This window comes from Silene latifolia, chromosome 4 (assembly GCF_048544455.1).
Source record: "Silene latifolia isolate original U9 population chromosome 4, ASM4854445v1, whole genome shotgun sequence".
NCBI classification, from domain to species: domain Eukaryota; kingdom Viridiplantae; phylum Streptophyta; class Magnoliopsida; order Caryophyllales; family Caryophyllaceae; genus Silene; species Silene latifolia.
In genome coordinates, this window is record NC_133529.1 from 1,811,369 (window position 1) to 1,829,275 (window position 17,907).

The 17,907-nt window shown below is 37.0% G+C and overlaps 3 protein-coding genes across 5 annotated transcripts; 1 reads left to right on the top strand and 2 right to left on the bottom strand.

The window, feature by feature from the left end:
* The first annotated feature begins 828 nt into the window (after positions 1-828).
* Positions 829-8,673, top strand: LOC141652508 (uncharacterized). Of its 3 annotated transcripts, XM_074460021.1 has the most exons (22): positions 829-976; positions 2,292-2,329; positions 2,412-2,483; positions 2,579-2,674; positions 2,788-2,886; positions 2,981-3,076; positions 3,171-3,203; positions 3,295-3,390; positions 3,482-3,547; positions 3,814-3,870; positions 4,132-4,203; positions 4,419-4,478; positions 4,683-4,745; positions 4,846-4,895; positions 5,077-5,157; positions 5,242-5,359; positions 5,513-5,659; positions 5,905-5,951; positions 6,360-6,477; positions 6,620-6,754; positions 6,866-7,536; positions 8,388-8,673. In XM_074460021.1, the coding sequence occupies exons 1-22, from the start codon at positions 966-968 to the stop codon at positions 8,634-8,636; spliced, it is 2,475 nt and encodes an 824-aa protein (XP_074316122.1). In that variant the 5' UTR covers positions 829-965; the 3' UTR covers positions 8,637-8,673. The 3 variants fall into 3 exon arrangements, with proteins under 3 accessions (XP_074316122.1, XP_074316123.1, XP_074316124.1); XM_074460022.1 differs by lacking the exons at positions 4,419-4,478; positions 4,683-4,745; positions 4,846-4,895; positions 5,077-5,157; positions 5,242-5,359; XM_074460023.1 differs by lacking the exons at positions 4,419-4,478; positions 4,683-4,745; positions 4,846-4,895; positions 5,077-5,157; positions 5,242-5,359 and having other exon boundaries at positions 2,788-2,862.
* Positions 8,674-9,274: 601 nt separating this feature from the next.
* Positions 9,275-13,943, bottom strand: LOC141653882 (cytochrome P450 94A1-like). Its single transcript, XM_074461748.1, has 3 exons — positions 13,883-13,943; positions 9,941-10,586; positions 9,275-9,407 (listed from the first exon to the last, which is right to left on the bottom strand). The coding sequence occupies exons 1-3, from the start codon at positions 13,941-13,943 to the stop codon at positions 9,275-9,277; spliced, it is 840 nt and encodes a 279-aa protein (XP_074317849.1).
* Positions 13,944-14,304: 361 nt separating this feature from the next.
* Positions 14,305-15,876, bottom strand: LOC141653883 (cytochrome P450 94A2-like). Its single transcript, XM_074461749.1, has one exon. It carries the CDS (start codon positions 15,874-15,876, stop codon positions 14,305-14,307), a length of 1,572 nt encoding a protein of 523 aa, XP_074317850.1.
* Between the last annotated feature and the right edge of the window lie 2,031 nt (positions 15,877-17,907).

Genomic DNA, 17,907 nt, shown 5'->3' on the forward strand with positions numbered 1-17,907 from the left:
GCAACCCTTGCTTACGAACAGAAACGCTGACCAGCTGAGCCAAATTTCACAAAAACTATTTTGTATGTGATAAATACATCTAACTTTCGCTAAATCAAATACATTGAAAAATTAGACGATTGTTGTTAATGAAAATACTTGTTATATTAATTTATAATGTCTTTTGAAAATAAAATGATAATTCGCTCTCTGATTCTTCAATGATCAGGTCCATTCAGTTCGGACCTAAATTAACTGATCTTGGACCGGACTAGACCGAAACCTAAAAAATGTGGAGCGAGGACCAGACCTAAAAGAATCGCTCCGTCCCAGTCCGGACCTAAAATTGCTCACCAATACCAAAATCCACGTGATAATTAAAGGATGTAAAATTAGACCTTCATTTTTTCGATGAAGTGATAATTAAACATTGCTTTCGTGAAGCCAACAAGGTTGTTGACTTCATGGCTACTGTTGGACATTCATGTCCAATTCTTTCGAGATGGTTTGATAGCCGGTGGCTTCAGCTTACCTCCCTCATTCGAAAGGATGAGATAGGTTGGTCCTACCCTAAATGATCAACCTAGTTTTCTTTAAAAAAAAAAAAAAAAAAAAAAAAAAAAAAAAAAAAATCCACAGGGCTAAAGAAATGAGATTCAAACCCGTCCCATTGTGATCCAACCCGGGCACCCGGCATATCTTAGTCGGGTCCTGGACCAATTACTATCCTTTGATCTTAAGCCCGAACCGCAAGTCCACAAATGATACGAAACTAAGTAACAAAGGCCCATGCTTGGTAGACCGTTACTGTAAAGCAGTCACATAAGCGTTACATCTAAGCTAAGTAGTAAGTACTCCTATGTTACTGCTTTTTTCCCACGCAATATTTTGTTTATTAATATTTACCAATTTACCGTAACACTATATAAACAAACGGGTAAAAATTACTGATCTTTATCATTCATACTAATTCACACAAATTTTCAATGCTTCAAAGGTAATCTTTATTTCAATTTATTAATTTCAATTTCTTTTGTTCTTTCGTAATTTCCGTTACTCCCCCGTTCTAGTAAAGTTGATATCGAGTGACGATTGTCCCTGCTAGCCTCCTTTACGACATTGACGATATTCTGATCATGAATCTTTTCCCTTTTTTTTTTTTTTTTTTTTTTTTAATTCCTTTCCATTTTAATTTGCGCAAATTAGTATCTCTACGTATTTTACACAATTTACTCGAATTTTCGCCCAAATTAGTCTTCTTTCTTGTTGATCAAAGAAAGAATTATTGATTTTTTTTTTTAAAAAAATGTTGGATGTTTCATATAATCAATTACTGAATTGAACTTTATTTGATCCGTCGTAAAAAAAAAAAAAGCAAACACGTCCAAATTCTTGTATGAGACGGTCTTGTATTTTAATTAAATTGTATAGATATGACAATTCTTTCCATATTTCCAATGGAGCCAAAGATTCATTACTCTTTGGTTCTGGATTTTGATGGAATAAAGCAAAATGGCTCACTAAAGTGGTTGCGCTTTTTTCTTTTGTGAAGTAGTGGTATGCAGTTCTCCACGCAATTTTCATCTTGGGTCATTCGGAAACAGTCTCTTTGTGTTGCTAACACAAGGGTAAGGCTGCGTACATCCGACCCCATTACCCCGCAATTTGCGGGAGCCATTGAGGCACTGGGTGGTTGTTGTTGTTGTTGTTGTTGTTGTTGTTGTTGTTGTTGTTGTTGTTGTATAGATATGACAATTACTCTCTGGAGCAAAGACTCATTACTCTCTGGTTATGGATTATAATGAATAAATCAAAATAGCTCACTAAAGTGGCTGCGCTTCTTTCTTTTGTAAAGTAGCGGGCGGTCCTTCAATGCAGTTCTCGACGCAATTTTCATCCGGGTCATTCGGAAACAGCCTCTTTGTGTTGCTAACACAAGGGTAAGGCTGCGTACATCCGACACCCCCTTACCCCGGAATTTGCGGGAGCCATTGAGGCAGTGGGTAATGTACATTTATTTGAATTGTTTACAATAAATTTGTGTAAAACCTTCCTTAATTTGCTCCAGTGATGATATTTTGTTCACATTGTTGTCAATAAGAAGTAGTTGTTCGCGATAATATGATATGATCAGTAATTAACTATGTTGTAATCTGAATGTATTTCGCAGCAATTGTTTACAATAATTGTGTAAAACCGTCAGCTCCATTGATGCTATTCTTGTTCAGATTGTTGTCAATAAGAAGTAGTTGTTCGCGACAATACGATATGATCAGTAATTAACTTTGTTGTAATCTGAATGTATTTCACAGCAATATCATCCCGTTTAGCAGAAAGTTGGCGTCTGGTGGTAAGTAACCGAGACTACATTTGATTTATTTGATCATATTCTGTTTGATTCTCGACTGACAAAAAACACGCGTATTTAACAGCATCGAATGGGTCCACATCATCATCTCCGTTCTTTGAGACCCAAAACTCGAGTCCTTTTGGAACTGCAGTAGGTAACTCAAATGCTGCCTCTGGTACATTATTTGATTTATTTGATCATATTCTGTTTGACTCTCGACTGACAAAAACACACACGCGTATTTAACAGCATCGAATGGCTCCACATCATCATCTCAGTTCTTTGCGACCCAAAACTCGAGTCCTTTTGGAACTACAGTAGGTAACTCAAATGGCGCTTCTGGTGGTAAGTAATCGAAGAGTACATTTGATTCATTTTGATTTATGATCATGTTCTGTTTGATTCTTGACTAACTTGTCGCTGACAAAAAAAAAAAAAAACGCGTATCTATTTAACAGCATCGTGTGGGTGTACATCTGCATCTCCGTTCTTTGCGACCCAAAATTCCAATTCTTTTGGAATTACTGCTGCAGGTAACTCAAATGGCGCTTCTGGTGGTAAGTAACCGGGAGTACATTTAGTTTATTTGATCATATTCTGTTTGATTTTCGACTAACTTGCTGCTGATAAGAAAACACGCGTATTTAACAGCATCGAATGGGCCCACATTTGGATCTGTGCCCTTTCCAACCCGAAACTCAAATCTGTTTGGAACTGCAGTAGGGAATTCAAATGGGGCTTTTGGTGGTAAGTTTCCAAGAGTACATTTGGTTTATTTGATCATATTCTGTTTGATTCTCGACTGACTTGTTGCTGATAAAAAAACACGCGTATTTAACAGCATCGAATGGTTCCACATCTGCAGTAGGTATATGTAACCGAGAGTCTATTTGATTTATTCTGATCATATTCAGTTTGATTCTCGACTGACTTGTTGCTGACAAAAAAACACGTGTATTTAACAGCATCAAATGTGTCCACATTCGCATCTCCGTCCTCTGCAACCCAAAGCTCGAATGCTTTTGTATCTGGAGCAGATATTTCAAATGGCTTTTTTAGTGGTAAGTAGCCGAGAGTACATTTGATTTTTTTGATCATATTCTATAATTTCTGTTTGATTCTCGGCTGACTTGAAACACGAATATATAACAGCATCGTACACACCAGCGTATGCAGTTGTTCCAAACCGAAGCGTGAATTCTTTTGGATTCGGTGCAGGTGAGGATTCCTAAAGTCTAAATCTAGTGCTCATATTCGATACTGTAGTCAAATTTCCCTAACTTCAGGAGATGAAGTACTCGATACTCTGCAACTTCGTTGTTTGGAGGTCTTATTATACGAGTAACGATTTTGCAGTCTGTGATGCTCAAAGTCTAAAACTGGTGTTAATATTCGCCTTTGTAGTCAAAGCTTTCTAACTTCGACCATTTTAATTTTCCGTAACTCATTTCAGTTGCGATGTTGTATTTGTATGTCTAAAACAGCACCTTCTACGACCTCTGCGTTCAGAGAAAGGAGTCCGAGTTCTACAGGGTTCGGATGTGAGTACTCCCGTCATAACTATTTTGCAGCTTGTGATGTTTATAGTTTAAAACAAGTGTTCAATATGATTCTTGTGGCCAGAGCTCCATAACTTTTGAGTATTCAATTTTTCCGTCTCAACAGATTCTTTATATTTTATTAAAATACTCTTCACAACTGAATAAACGTGTAAAGAATCTGTTGAGACGGAGGGAGTACTTAATTTGAGACAGAGAGAGTGTTTTATTTGATTATTGGCTGACGTTTTGCTGTCGAAAAAGTTGGATGTCCAACAGGAACTAATACAAGTCCCTTTGTACAATCGAGTTCGAGTTTTCCTGGGTTTGGAGGAGGTGAGTTTGCTCCCATCAAAATTATTTAGAAGTTTGTTATACTCAAAAGAGCACAGTATGATTTTTGGTCTGTGACCAGAGCTCCTTAACTTTGAGCATTTAGTTTCTCCATTTCCAAAACCGAGTTAGAATGTTGTTGTACTTGATTTGAGACGAAAGAGAGTACTCCGTATCTTATTTGATGATTAGCTGACAGAAAAACTCTATATTATAAGCAGCTAAAACCTCTTCTTCGTTTGGACAAACATCGTCGAGTTTTGGTGGGTTTGGAGAAGGTGAGTTTGCTCCCTTCAAAACTATTTATAAGCTTGAAGTATTTATATTTGGGCAAATTCTAATTTCAGATGGACTATGTCTGAAATTAAGACGGAGAACATTTTGCAATAAAAAATGACCATTTAATAACAAAATGTTGTTTTCACATTTTATTAGAAAATTGTTCGGGTAACTTTGATTTGTAATGTTTACAACACTTGCAGCGGCAACTTCTACAACTCCATTGTGTGGAGACACGAGTTCGGCTTTTAGTACTTTTCGAGGAGGTGAGTAAGCTTCCGCCATATCTTTTTTTTGCAGCTTATGATGCACATAGTAAGTTACAATGCTGAAATATAACTCTATTTTCAACCATGACTAATACAGAACCATTGTTTCGAGTTCAACAACTGAGTTCAAGCTCTCGTTGTGGTGCAGGTGAGTAAAACTCGTCCTATCTGACGAATAATTTATCCATTTCTAAATTAAGTTGCAATGTTGTATCCTGTTTATTAGTTTTATCGTAATGGATAATTAATTTGGATTTGGGATGGAGGGGTATTTCTGTTTTGTTGGTTTCTTCTGAATAAAACTTGTTAATTTCATTGTCTGCTCTCTGGTGGTGGTCCGGCTATAATCGACAACACACGTGAAGGAACTCGTTGTGCTCCTTATCGACCAAGTCCTGCTGAGGAAAATGTATGTCTTGTTTAAAGCAGGCTATATTGGGAAATTTGGTTTTTCTTGTAAGTAGTCGAGGTCTAATCTTGATATTTCGAGCAGAACCTCTCATCGAACAACGCTAGTCTCGTCCTTACTTCAATATCAGCTATGAATTGCTACTGCAATAAGAGCCATGAAGAACTGAGATCGGAGGATTACAAGCAGAAAAGGAACGGAGGTAATTTTTCTTGCTTTCTGTTCGTTACAAGCAGAACCCAGGGGAACAGCGCGAATTTGTTATTTTGGAATATCGCAGTTAGTTGCCAGGAAGATAGTAGTGGACATACATATTGTAGAACTGTTTGTTAATCCAAGTTAGTTGTCATTACAGGGCCTTCTTCAGTGCCAAATCCTTTTTCCGTTTCGAGCACAAATCCTTTTCAACCAGCTAATTCATCCGGCTGGTTTCCACCTCCACCCTCTGAACCCCTTTCTTTCGCCTTCATAAGATCTTCAGAAAATCCGTCCCAGAAGACAGGTATATCTTTTTCCGAGTGACTAAATGCAACTTGATCTTTGTTTACATCTTAATTTTTGATTTTCTTCATGACTAGACTAAATTAGGCCTTTTGCTAGTGCTGACTCTGCTGAGCCTTCTCTTAGAGCATTTGTAATAGACACCACCTTACTGTTTACTCTGCCGAGCACGCTTTTAGGATATGTATTTCTGTTTTGCTGGTTTGCTCTGAATAAAACTTGTTAATTTCATTGTCTGCTTCTCAGGTGGTAAGCCGGCTATAGCTGACAATTCATGTGCAGGGATTTTGAAGGTGGGTGAGTGGACATTTGTATTTGAATAATGGCTTTTTGGACTTTTTTGAGTAGGTTAAGATTGGATTTTTAGGCGACTTGGTACCTTTCATAGAAAAAAGTTAATATTTTGGTACTGATTACTAATTATTGATTATGTTGGTACTGATTATGAAAAATGGTCCTTATATTGGTATTGTTTATCAATTAACCCTAAAATTAATTATTACAAACATTGATTTACCTGTTTGGTGTGGCTGTGTGGGTTTAATTTTGTATTTATTTTTTTCGCATTTTTGAGGTGTGCGTTCACCCATGAACGGTTCTAAAGGATGATTCATGTCAGCCGACCCCAAATCATTTTGGGATTAAGGCTTGATGTTGTTGTTGTTGTATAAGTCGAGGTCTAATCTTGACATTTCGAACAGAACCTCTCATGGAACATCCCTAGTCCCGTCCATACTTCAATATCAGCTATGAATTGCTACTGTAATAAGAGCCATGAAGAACTGAGATCGGAGGATTACAAGCAAATAAGGAATGGAGGTAATTTTCTTGCATTCGGCTCATTACAATTGGCTTTTAAAACCCAGTGACGAATATGTTCTTTTGGAATATCGCCGTTAGTTGCCAGGACGATTGTAGAACTGTTTGTTTGTTAATCCCTTTAGTTGATCTGTCATATCAGGACCTTCTTCAGCTGCAAATGTTTCCGGAGTTTCAAACGCTTTTCAACCAGCTAATTCATCAGGCTGGTTTCCACCCTCTGTACCCCCTCCTTTCACCTTCAACCGATCTTCAGAAAATCCGATCCAGAGAACAGGTATATATATCTTTATCCACCGAGTGACTAAATGCAACCGATCTTCAGAAAATCCGATCCAGAGGACAGGTATATCTTTATCCTAACTTGTTTTGTTTTGATTTTTGACAGATCCCTCGAGTTCTCCTGGTTCTGATAAGAACCGTACCACTCCAGTTCATACTAGTCCAGTCCAAACCAGTGTAGCTCAAACTCTCCCATCTCCAACCCCAACTACAACATTGTCGATCACAGCATCGGGGGGAGTGCCCTTTATCCCGTCATTTGTGAATTGCATCATCCCTGCCCTTGGAGCCTCTGGGAGCAATGAAGTCTTGGGTTTCCCTGTACTTATCCCGACTACCCTAGCATTCGTCCCCCAATACCCTCAAGTTTCTAATCCCACAAGCGCCCTTCCTTTACTTCAATGGGAAAGTCACTCAAATCCTCGTATAATTCCAGAGACGACTAATCCTGCAAATGCCCATTTAAGTACAATTGCAGAGACGACTTCTCATGTTTCACTTTCTGCCGGAGTCCTTGGAGAGCAAATTACTAATTTAAGTATATCTGCACCTCCAGCACCAACCAATACCGCCCCATCAGGAAGCGCATCCCCATCTTCGATCCCTAAAGGTCTCGAAATCATCGTCGAGCATCTGGGTTTCAATCCATGGGAAGGAAAAAGCCATCTCCAAGATTCTCAGGATGGACAGATTCTTCTGTGTGAAGATGCATCTAATGATGCAGATATTTTATCTCTTGCTGAATTTGCAGTCGAACAACATAATGCAATGGAACAGGTTAGTGATCAACCAGTAAGATTACGAGAACTTCCCATAATTCTTTGTGTACCCCTGAAACTTTTTCGTTTTCTAAGGTGTATCCCTCGTTTTTCACAAAAAAACTTTCACCGACAATAATTCTCTGTTACGAGTTCAGAAAACGGTAATTTTTTTTTCAAACCAATTATCTTGTCAAAGCCTTGAATTTGAAAAAAAAAAAATCACCGCTTTTTGAACTCGTAGCCGGTACTTATGATTGGTCAAAGCTTTTTAAACGAATAAACTTTGACCGACCATAATTCCCGACTACGAGTTGAGACGTCGGTGAATTCTTTTTCAAACCGAAGACCTCTTCGTGACAGTCAATTTGAAGAAAAAGTTTTCATCGTATTTTGAACTTGTAGCCAAAAGTTATTGACGGTCAAAGTTTTTTTTTTGCAAGAAAAGGTGTTTTCCTATGGCCAGCGCTACTCGTCCATTAAAGATTGTTGTGTTTTGAGATTGAAGTTCGTGTTCAGACATCCGTCGTACGCCATCAACACGTTATAGAGAGCCGATGCAATTACCTTGTTGTTTTAGTTTATGTTATTAGTAGTTCTTTGGGGTTTTATGTTGTAGTTATAGGTATGGTCTGGGAGCCGTACCACTAGAATGTAAAACACTTTCTTTACATCTGCCAAAAAAAAAAAAAAAAAAAATCTTAGAAAATGAAAAAGTTGAGGGGTACACGAGAGAATATCCCTAAAATTTATTATCAAACCGTTTTAGACGAGAACAAGCTTTGTGATGATCGATGCTAAGTAAATTGTGCTATTACAAATTTACAATCACCCTCTTCGCGGTCGTTAAACTTGTAGCTCATGTGGCAGGATGGCAAAGTGGAGTTACTGAAGGTAACAGCAGCATGTTTGGAAGCAGTTGATGGAGGAAGGTATCACATTGTCCTCGAAGCTAAGAAGGCCGCCTCATCCGGAATACGAGTCTATGCAGTGGTACTTCTTAAGAAGACAAACCGTCCTACTCCTCTGATTGTTCTACAGAGATGGCTCCATTGCCTGCCGTCCTACTCCTCTGACTGTTCTAGAGAAATGGTTCCATTCCGGGCCCGTCTCATCTAGTACGTTTTTGTTCTGAATATTTGATTTCTGCTTTTGTTATGATATTTTGGAGTTTTTACAAGTTAAGCACTTGTTTCGAATTTATTATTAAGAATATGTGAGAAATTTCCCCAAATATCGATCCATTTTCGATGGATAATATCCGTGTACCTTCACTCATTGCGTCTTTCGTTAGGGGGTAAGGGGTGGTCGGATGTACACAGCCTCGCCCTCCTGTGTTAATCATACAAGTCATAGTACACTAGTTCTCCGTAATACGGAGTAATTTTATACGAAGTATATTTGTATAGCATCGTGTGTGAAATTATAAGAATAATACAGTTTTTTTCGCTTAATAAATTATAAAACTTTCAGGCTTTCCTACAAATTATTTATTAGGGATAATGATAGGGCGCCACCGGGTGGCACTTATTGCATGTGAGAGGGTGGCGCCGAGATTGAGTGCCACCCGGTGGCGCCAACTCATTTTCCATAATAAGGCGCCGAGATTGGGTGCTACCCTCTCACATGCATCCTTTATTGAAAGGGTCCCCACTTATTGCATGTGAGAGGATGACGCTAACTCATTTTCTTATTCTTAAACACAAATTATAGAGTTGGTATTTTTAATATGCGTGAGTCGATTGAATTTGGTAAATTCAGTTCACGTCCCTTGGTTCGACTTGAACCCGTTCTTCGATCCTAACCGGAAATCCGCCATGCATCTTAGCGGTGGTTTCAGGAACATAAATAGGGTTGAAGTCGTCACCAGCCGCGGAAATCACCTTAAACCTGCTCAAAACGGCAGAAACCACACTCTTCATTTGCAAATAAGCCATTTCCTTGCCTAAACAAATCCGGGGGCCCGCAAGAAACACCGGGTACGTGCACGCATCCCGAGGAACAAAGCTCCGCTTTGTTACCCCAGTCAAGTTATCCATTTCTTCCTTCAACCATCGCTCTGGACGAAACTCGGGCCAGTCTTTGCCCCATATCTTCTCAGACCGGCCCATAGCGTGGGGGAAGTACCCCACGTCATTCCCTTCTTCACCTTGGTACCGTCTGGTAAAATGTCGTCACTGGCCGATTGTTTTATTTCGACTGGCACCGGGGGGTAAAACCTCATGGTCTCAGTAAGTGCGGCGTGGGTGTACGTTATGCTTTTTAATTCCTCTAAAACAGAATTATTATTATTATTATTATTATTATTATTATTATTATTATTGTTGTTGTTGTTGTTCGCGTGTTTTTTCACTTTTGAGGTTTTAATCTCTTTTACGATCTCTTGTTCGACGTGTTTGTTGTTATGGAGCATCCAAAAGAACCAAGTTAAAGCAGCTGAAGTTGTGTCTTGGCCAGCGATGATGAATGAAATCATCATGTCAATGACCAATTTCTCATCGAATTGACCAGTTTTGAGAAAAATGGACAAAGTACTGTTATTCGTCTCCTGAATTCCTGTTTCTAGGTTTTGTTGGATGGACTCTATAATGCCTTTGACGAATTCCCGAAGCATTTGAACAAAATCGCTAAGCCTTTTCTCAGAACCAATGTTGAAGAATCTACAAACTTTCCATATAATAGGAAAAATTGCATGAAACCGATTGTGGCATAGCATCAACGCCTCGTCAAATGCCCTCACAAGTTTAGCATCTGGCATCGATGGTGCCACATATCCTGGGTTATACCCGAATGACACTTCACAAATGTTATCGAATGCAAATCTCTTAAGTAAGTCCTGAAGATCGATTACTTTATTCTCCTTGGCGGCATCTGATAGAACTGGGATTAGTCTATCTGAAATCTCGGAACTAACGATATTTTCAGCAAATTTCTGCAACGCCGTGTGGGTGAATACCACACCAATAGCTTGTCTTTGAGCCTTCCAAGCATCTCCATTTTCGGTAAAGACACTATCTCCAAACAAATCTCTAAAGACGACTTTGTGTTGCGTCTTTAAAATGTGCTCCACTGTGGTCGGGTCACCAGTGAAGACGCTAGGCGTTCAAAAGGGTGGGTGCACGACAACAGTCGAGGTTGGACAAGTGGATATAATCTTCGAAAGCCATTCAAAGATTTCCTCTTGTGTTAATCCGAAGAAGGCTAACAAATGACCGATTATAGGGTACGACTTAGGCAAGTTATTAAAATTAGTAATCTTCGACTTGGTCGTTGGTTTCGAGATCTTGACGAAGAACAATAAAGGAGATGTAAGAATAACAATCAACAATGGAATTAACAACATGCTGCTTAGCTCAAACATTGCTAAAAGAATAGGAAAAGTTTCAAGTTTTTCCGCCTAAATTACATTTCTTATTTTGATAAAATCTCTTATTTACTTTCCTATTTTGATATAATCTCTTATTTAAAATTTGTCTTTTTTTTTGTGATAAAAAGTTCGTTCTTTGTATGCTAAATCGTAACCAAATGATATGCTAATAAAAAAATTATAAACAATTTCATTAATTTGGTTTATAAATACAATAGGTCTTGGTATAGACGGGTGGGGCGAACAAACGGGTAAAGACCTCTAATAAAACGGGTAGGGGGGACAAGGTGGGGCACCCTCATGTGCTTCCCACTTTATGGCAAAATGGGTCATTTGTGAGGGAAAATGGTATCCGTTTATACGTATAGACGGATAGTGCCCGTCTATAATAAGAATTTGTGTTATAAATATATACATTTCATGACATTACTCAATTTTTTGAATAGTTTTATAGTTACTTTTTTTTTTCTAAAAATAAAATACCACGCATAGATCTAAACTAGTACGGAGTATAATACTACATAGAATGTATGTGAACATATATATCATGATACAACATAATACAGTCGCCTGCTTTAGACGCTTTTAACAGATATTCATTATACAAGATACCTACGCATGACCATTAAAGTGCACCACTGATAGAACCTGATTGATTGCCCGTACCGTGTGTGTGGTGAGTCCAAGCTTAATCTGCGGGCCTACTTCAAAGTATTTATACTACTATGATTCTTTCGAGTGCAAGCTCACTTACATTAAGTGTGGGTTCAAACTCGAAAGGTACCTACACCTATTAAGCGCGCGGTATTATATGCTCACTATTATTATTTTCCAAAATATATATTTTTGTTTTTGAGATTTATTAAATTTAATTTAAATAGTGTTTTTAACGACTTTTTTAAATTCTTAAATTATTTGGGGGATTGGTGGAAAATATTGTGATTTAAGAATTATTTAATGAGTTTTAATATTTGAATAAATATTTAATACTCCCTCCTAGTCGGGGTTTTCTTCCCCTTTGATGTGGGCACAAGATTTTAGGAGATGATTAAAGAATGAATAAAGGAAGATGATGGGTTTGTGAATTGGAGAGATGAATGAATAATTAGGAATTAATTAAGGAATTGTGAGTAAGGTGAGGTTTGGTGATAGGAGAGAGAGATGAATAAAATAAGAGTAAAAGTTAAGTGGGGTTTGGTGATATGAGAGATGAATGAATAAAATAAGAGTAAAAGTTTCCAAAATAAGAAAGGGGAAGAAAACCTGAATAATCCGTCCGTTTAAGGAAATAGGGAAGAAAATAGTGAATAGGAGGGAGTATGATTTTTTTTTTAATGACGAGGGGTTTAATCCCCCGGGCACATGCAATACCCTGCAAACCACGTGTGCCAGGTAAGACATCTCTTAGGATGACAGATAACCGTAGCACTCCCGTGTGAGGAGTCGAACCCGAAACTTCTCAATTCGTTGCCAATTGCAACGCTTTGAGGCACTCCCACGCTCCACTACACTCAAGTCACTTTGATTTTTAATATGATTTATAGAGTCATTTATTCTCTATTTATTTTGGTGAAATTAAGAGTAATCATTTAAGTTGGTCAATGGCATTTAATAGGAATCATCAATATTATTGATAATTAAGGACTTAATGGCCGTTTATTATGTTTACTACTCCGTACTTATTATGATAGTTATGATATTGGTTGGTGATTCTAACGTTATAAATAATGTATAGGAGTGTGGGTTTTTTCCTACCATTACATTACATGGTAATAAAGCTTTATCTATTTAAACTAGTTGTGGTTACTTTTGCAAAGAGAGGTTTTGACAAATAATATCAAGTCATAAGATGCTACGCATACTTACGAGTATATATATTTGGACACAAGTGGATGGTTAACTACTATGTTTATTTATATACTATATTTACTTTTATACATCCCCCATTTCTATAATTTGTGAAAGTTACTTTCATTATAAAATATTATTGAGCATCGGGCGATCGTCGGTTCGGAGGCTCCTCTTGCTGCTACCGAAGGAGTCCAACGGGGCAACGGGTTGTCGTATCTTGAGAGAAGAACGCATTATTTGGTAACCAGTGCAGTGGAGGCGTTATCTTTCATATGAAAGCGCCTAGCGCGATTCGACCCAGGCTACATCTTTCGACTCTACTCTTTTTTTTTATTATTTTTTTTATTTATCTTTGTATTATTATATTTATATTATAATATTATTTACTGTAATATATGGCTCCACTTTTTCTAACATTTCAAACTACTGTGGAAAAACCCGGACCAATTCAAATTGATTATCGGTTCACGATGATCAATCATTTTAAATTGGTTTTGGATTATATAAGTACATCAGATATGAAGTTAGATTACATAAGAAATATAACAGGTATTGATTGTAGTGTTTTGGATATAGATTAGGTTTGGATTTGAATCAGTGATTAGCAATTAGTCTCTCTAAACTAATTGTCTCATTTATTAATTAATTTTTCATGCTTCATGAAAAAAACTTTTTCAAAGGACTTTACCATGTAATTAATTTACCAAATACTCCCTCCGTTCCGGTCATTTGTTGTCCTTTGGTTTTGGCACAAAGATCAAGGAAAGAGAAAGTGGTCAATTACTAAATGACAAGTGAAACAAATTGGGTGTGAATCATTAGATTGCTCATCAAATTCATTCTTAAAATAGAAAGGACAACAATTCACTGAGTCACCCCAATATGGAAAAGGATAACAAATGACCGAGACAGAGGGGGTATATTTTAGTCTAGTGATTATGACGGAGGTATTGTGAATAATAGGTCATAGGTTCGAATCTCCCTTCCCCTGTATTGTAATGCGATTAAATGCGCACGTCGTTAGACCAAACAAACATATACTTGTGACTATTGTGAAAGACGGTCTATCACGAATTTGTTTTATTTTGTATCATAGCACTACTACTCAACCTCACAATCTCGAACCAGTTAAGCTAAACCGGATCACCTCCGAACCAAGCTGCGACTAATAAACACTCGTCCTCGGACCCTAACGGTCTTGAAATCATTGTCGATAATCAGTATTACTTACTGATTTCGCCGTTGAACAACATAACAAGATATAGCAATTTGGCGGTCACACAATAAGTCTCTCGTAAAACGATTTACAATATCAATTTATTCTATTAACGAGCAACGTGCGATATGATTCACAACAATTACACAATTAAATGCATGTTTAATTAACCTTTTTATTTATTTATTTATTTATTTATGACCACTATAGGAAACGGGTCTCGTACCGACTAAAACAACTCCGTACGGAGTATTATTTAGCTTGGATAATTATAAACTTTCAAGCTTTATTCAACCAATATAATTAATTATTATATTGGTTGAATAAATTCAATTAACTTCACTTGGTTCGACTTAAACCCGTTCTTCAATCCTAACCGGAAACCCGCCTTGCATTTTTGAGATGGTTTCAGGGATGTAAACTGGGTGGACCCCGTCTCCTATAACGGGGACCACCTTAAACCTGCTTAAAACAGCAGAAACAACACTCTTCATTTGCAAGAAACCCATTTCCTTGCCTAAACAAATCCGGGGCCCGGCAAGAAAAACCGGGTACGTGCACGCATCTCGAGCAACGAAGCTTCGTTTCTTTTCCCCGGTCGTGGTATCCTTCTCTTCCCTCAACCATCGCTCTGGCTTAAACTCGGGCCAATCTTTGCCCCATATCTTCTCGGACCGTCCCATAGCGTGGATAAAACATCCAACGAACATACCTTTCTTCACTTTCGTTCCGTCAGGTAAAACGTCGTCTGTTCCCGCTTGTTTTAAGTCGACCGCTGCTGGTGGGTACAATCTCATCGCCTCACAAAGCGCAGCGTGAGTGTACGTCATTCCCTTTAATTCCTCAACAACAGAAGAATAATTTTTTACTTTCTTGTTGTTAATCTCCTTAACGATTTCTTCTTCGACGTGTTTGTTACGATGGACGAGCCAAAAAAACCATGTTAAAGCAGCCGATGACGTATCCATGCCACCGAGAATAAACGCAATACTAATGTCGATGGCCAACTTCTCATCAAATCGATCATCTTTTACAATTCTTGACAAGAAATTATTCTCTTGAATTTCATTTTTCGGATTTTCTTTGATCGATTTTATCATTTCTTTTATAAATTCACGTAACATTTGAACCGACTCTTTAAGCTTTTTCTCCGAACCAATATTAAGAAATCTAAAAACTTTCCATATAATTGGGAAAATCGCGTACCACCTCATATGCGATAGCATTAGCGAGTCAGCAAAAGCCGTCACAAGTTTAGCATCCGGCAAAGAGGGTGTCACGTAACCCGGGTTATACCCAAATGCTACGGTGGAAACGTTGTCGAATGCATATCTCCTAAGTAAGTCTTGTAGATCAATGACTTTCTTCTCCTTGACAGTATCCGATAGAAATGGAATCAATCTCTCTGAAATCTCGGGATTAACGACATTTTCAACGTAATTTTGTAACGCTTTGTGGGTGAATTCAAAGCCAACAAATTGTCTTTGAGCCTTCCAAGGGTCTCCATTTTCGGTAAACATGCTATCTCCGAAAAGGTCACGAAAGACGGCTTTGTGATGTGGGCCCTTGTCGTATTTCACAAATTGAGTCTTAAAAACGTGTTCTACCGTGGCCGGATCACCGGTGTAAACACTAGGCATTGCAAAGGGCGGGTGAACGACAATAGTCGAGGTTGGACAAGTTGATATAATCTTCGAAAGCCATTCGAAGATTTCATCTTGCGTTAACCCAGCGAAGGCTAACAAATGACCAATTATCGGGTATGGTTTAGGCAACTTATTAAGATTAGTAATCTTCGATTTGGTTGTTGGTTTCGAGATCTTGGCGACGAAAATTATAAGAGACGATGTAAGAAAAATTAGCAACAATGTAAGTAACAACATTTTGCTTAGCTCAATATTTTGTAGTGTACTATAACCCCGCATTAATATATATCACAAATAAGACGGAATATACATTTATTCCGCGAAAACAGTATTTGACTATTTGCATAGTGATTAAACATTCCGCCGGGAAATAAATTTTCCAATTTAATTCTATAATTTCCTGCGAGTATCATTATCATCAATTAATAATACACACACTGAAAATGTCATTTATTCCAGAGATACATACTCCCTCCTATTCCGAATAAGTATCCCATTTGAATAATGACACAAAAATTAAGAAATATAGTTAAAATAATGAAAATTATTGTATATGGGTAAGAATATAGGAGTTAAATAATGAAAAGTATTGAATGTGATGGGTTAGGGGTGGTTGAGGTGGTAAATAAATAAAAAAGTCAAGGGTAGGAAAGTAAAAAATCATGTCCAAATATGGCAAATGGGACAGTTATTTAGAATAGGAGGGAGTATATTGGTTGCCAGTACAACGGTATTTTTCATTTTTTTTTTTTTTCAAAAAGTAACTACTTTTCGGTAAATGTAAATGGTGACCACTTAAAAAAAAATAGTCATTTTTTAGTCATAAAACGTTATCACTATTTACCAAAACTAGTCACATTATGGTGCTATTTGGCCTTACTTGTATAAAATAGATTTTCCTTCTAAGAAGGGGTTTATTCACAAGTTACTTTTTGGAAAAGTTTTGGTTGTTTGGTCATACTTTTGTAAATGTAAAAGCGGTTTATATAAAATGTATATATGTTTGGCCTAACTACTTTCATACAACTTTTGTTATACTTTTCAGCTGTTTATGTGAAAACTAGAAGTAGAAAATACCTACTTCTATTTTTGGGGTTAATTAATCAATTTTTAACTTTTTAAAAGTAGTTTTAAAACTGCTAATTTAGGGTGTTTGGCCAAGCTACTACTTTTTCAATTACAAAAACACTTTTAAAACTTGGTCAAACAGCACCTATATACGATCATCGTACAATAGAATGTGAGATTGGTTAGAACTTAGAAGAGTTGCTCTCTTCATTTAAGCTAAAATCTCAAGATTCTCAACTAATAAATCATCCTGCATTCCTGCTTGTTTCATCAACCAATTTTAAGGTTGCTAGTAATAATTGACAATTTCAAGATTCTTAGAAATTCTATATTTTCATGCATGTATCATTAGTTAATTAATAATTAATAAATAAAATATTGAAACTGTCAATTATTCTGGATGAAAAATTCTAATTTAATTAAGAGAAAATTGTTGGTTACAGCCTTTTAAAAACCACTTTTTGAAAATTACAGCCTTATAATATTTTTTGTAAATTACATTCATAATATTACTTCTGATCATAAATTACAATCAAAACATTAACTCCTGCGGGAAATTCACAAATACTATCCTACAACTAGTTCTATAGTAACATTGTACAACCGCCTCAAAGTTGTTGAGCTCTTACACAAAGTTGTTGAGCTATTTTATAAGTTATTGAACTATTTTACACAAAGGTGGAAAAATCCATAGGATGCTTAATTACAGTGAAGTAATAAGGGATGTTTAACTTGACAGCATCAACAAACTCTTTGAAGACCCAACCAAAGCTTATGGTTGTACATTTAATTCAAAAGATCAGAACATTGCTTTTAATATAAAATAGGATGTACGAATACTTAGTCTTTGAAGTAGAACTGTCAGATGATGGCACGACTTTGCCACTCATAATCTGGAGCCGTTATTTGACAATGAGGATGAAATACAGCAGAAATTAGGGAGAGATTTGGGGAAAATTTGGGAGAATAAGGGTGAGGAAGATGAGAGGGTTTTGGGGTGAACGAGAGAGGTAAGTGATAGGTAAAGTGAAAATATTTGGGTAAGTAAGCAAACAAATAGGCAAGGGTATACCGGTCAATTTTTGTCAAAATTCACCGAAAACGTGATCGTGGTGCAATTTTTAAAGAAAAGTAATATTATGGATGTAATTTAAAAAAAAAAAAAATTATAAAACTGTAATTTTCAAAAAGTGATTTTTAAAAGACCGTAATCAACCATTTTCTGGTTATTGGTATTAATCA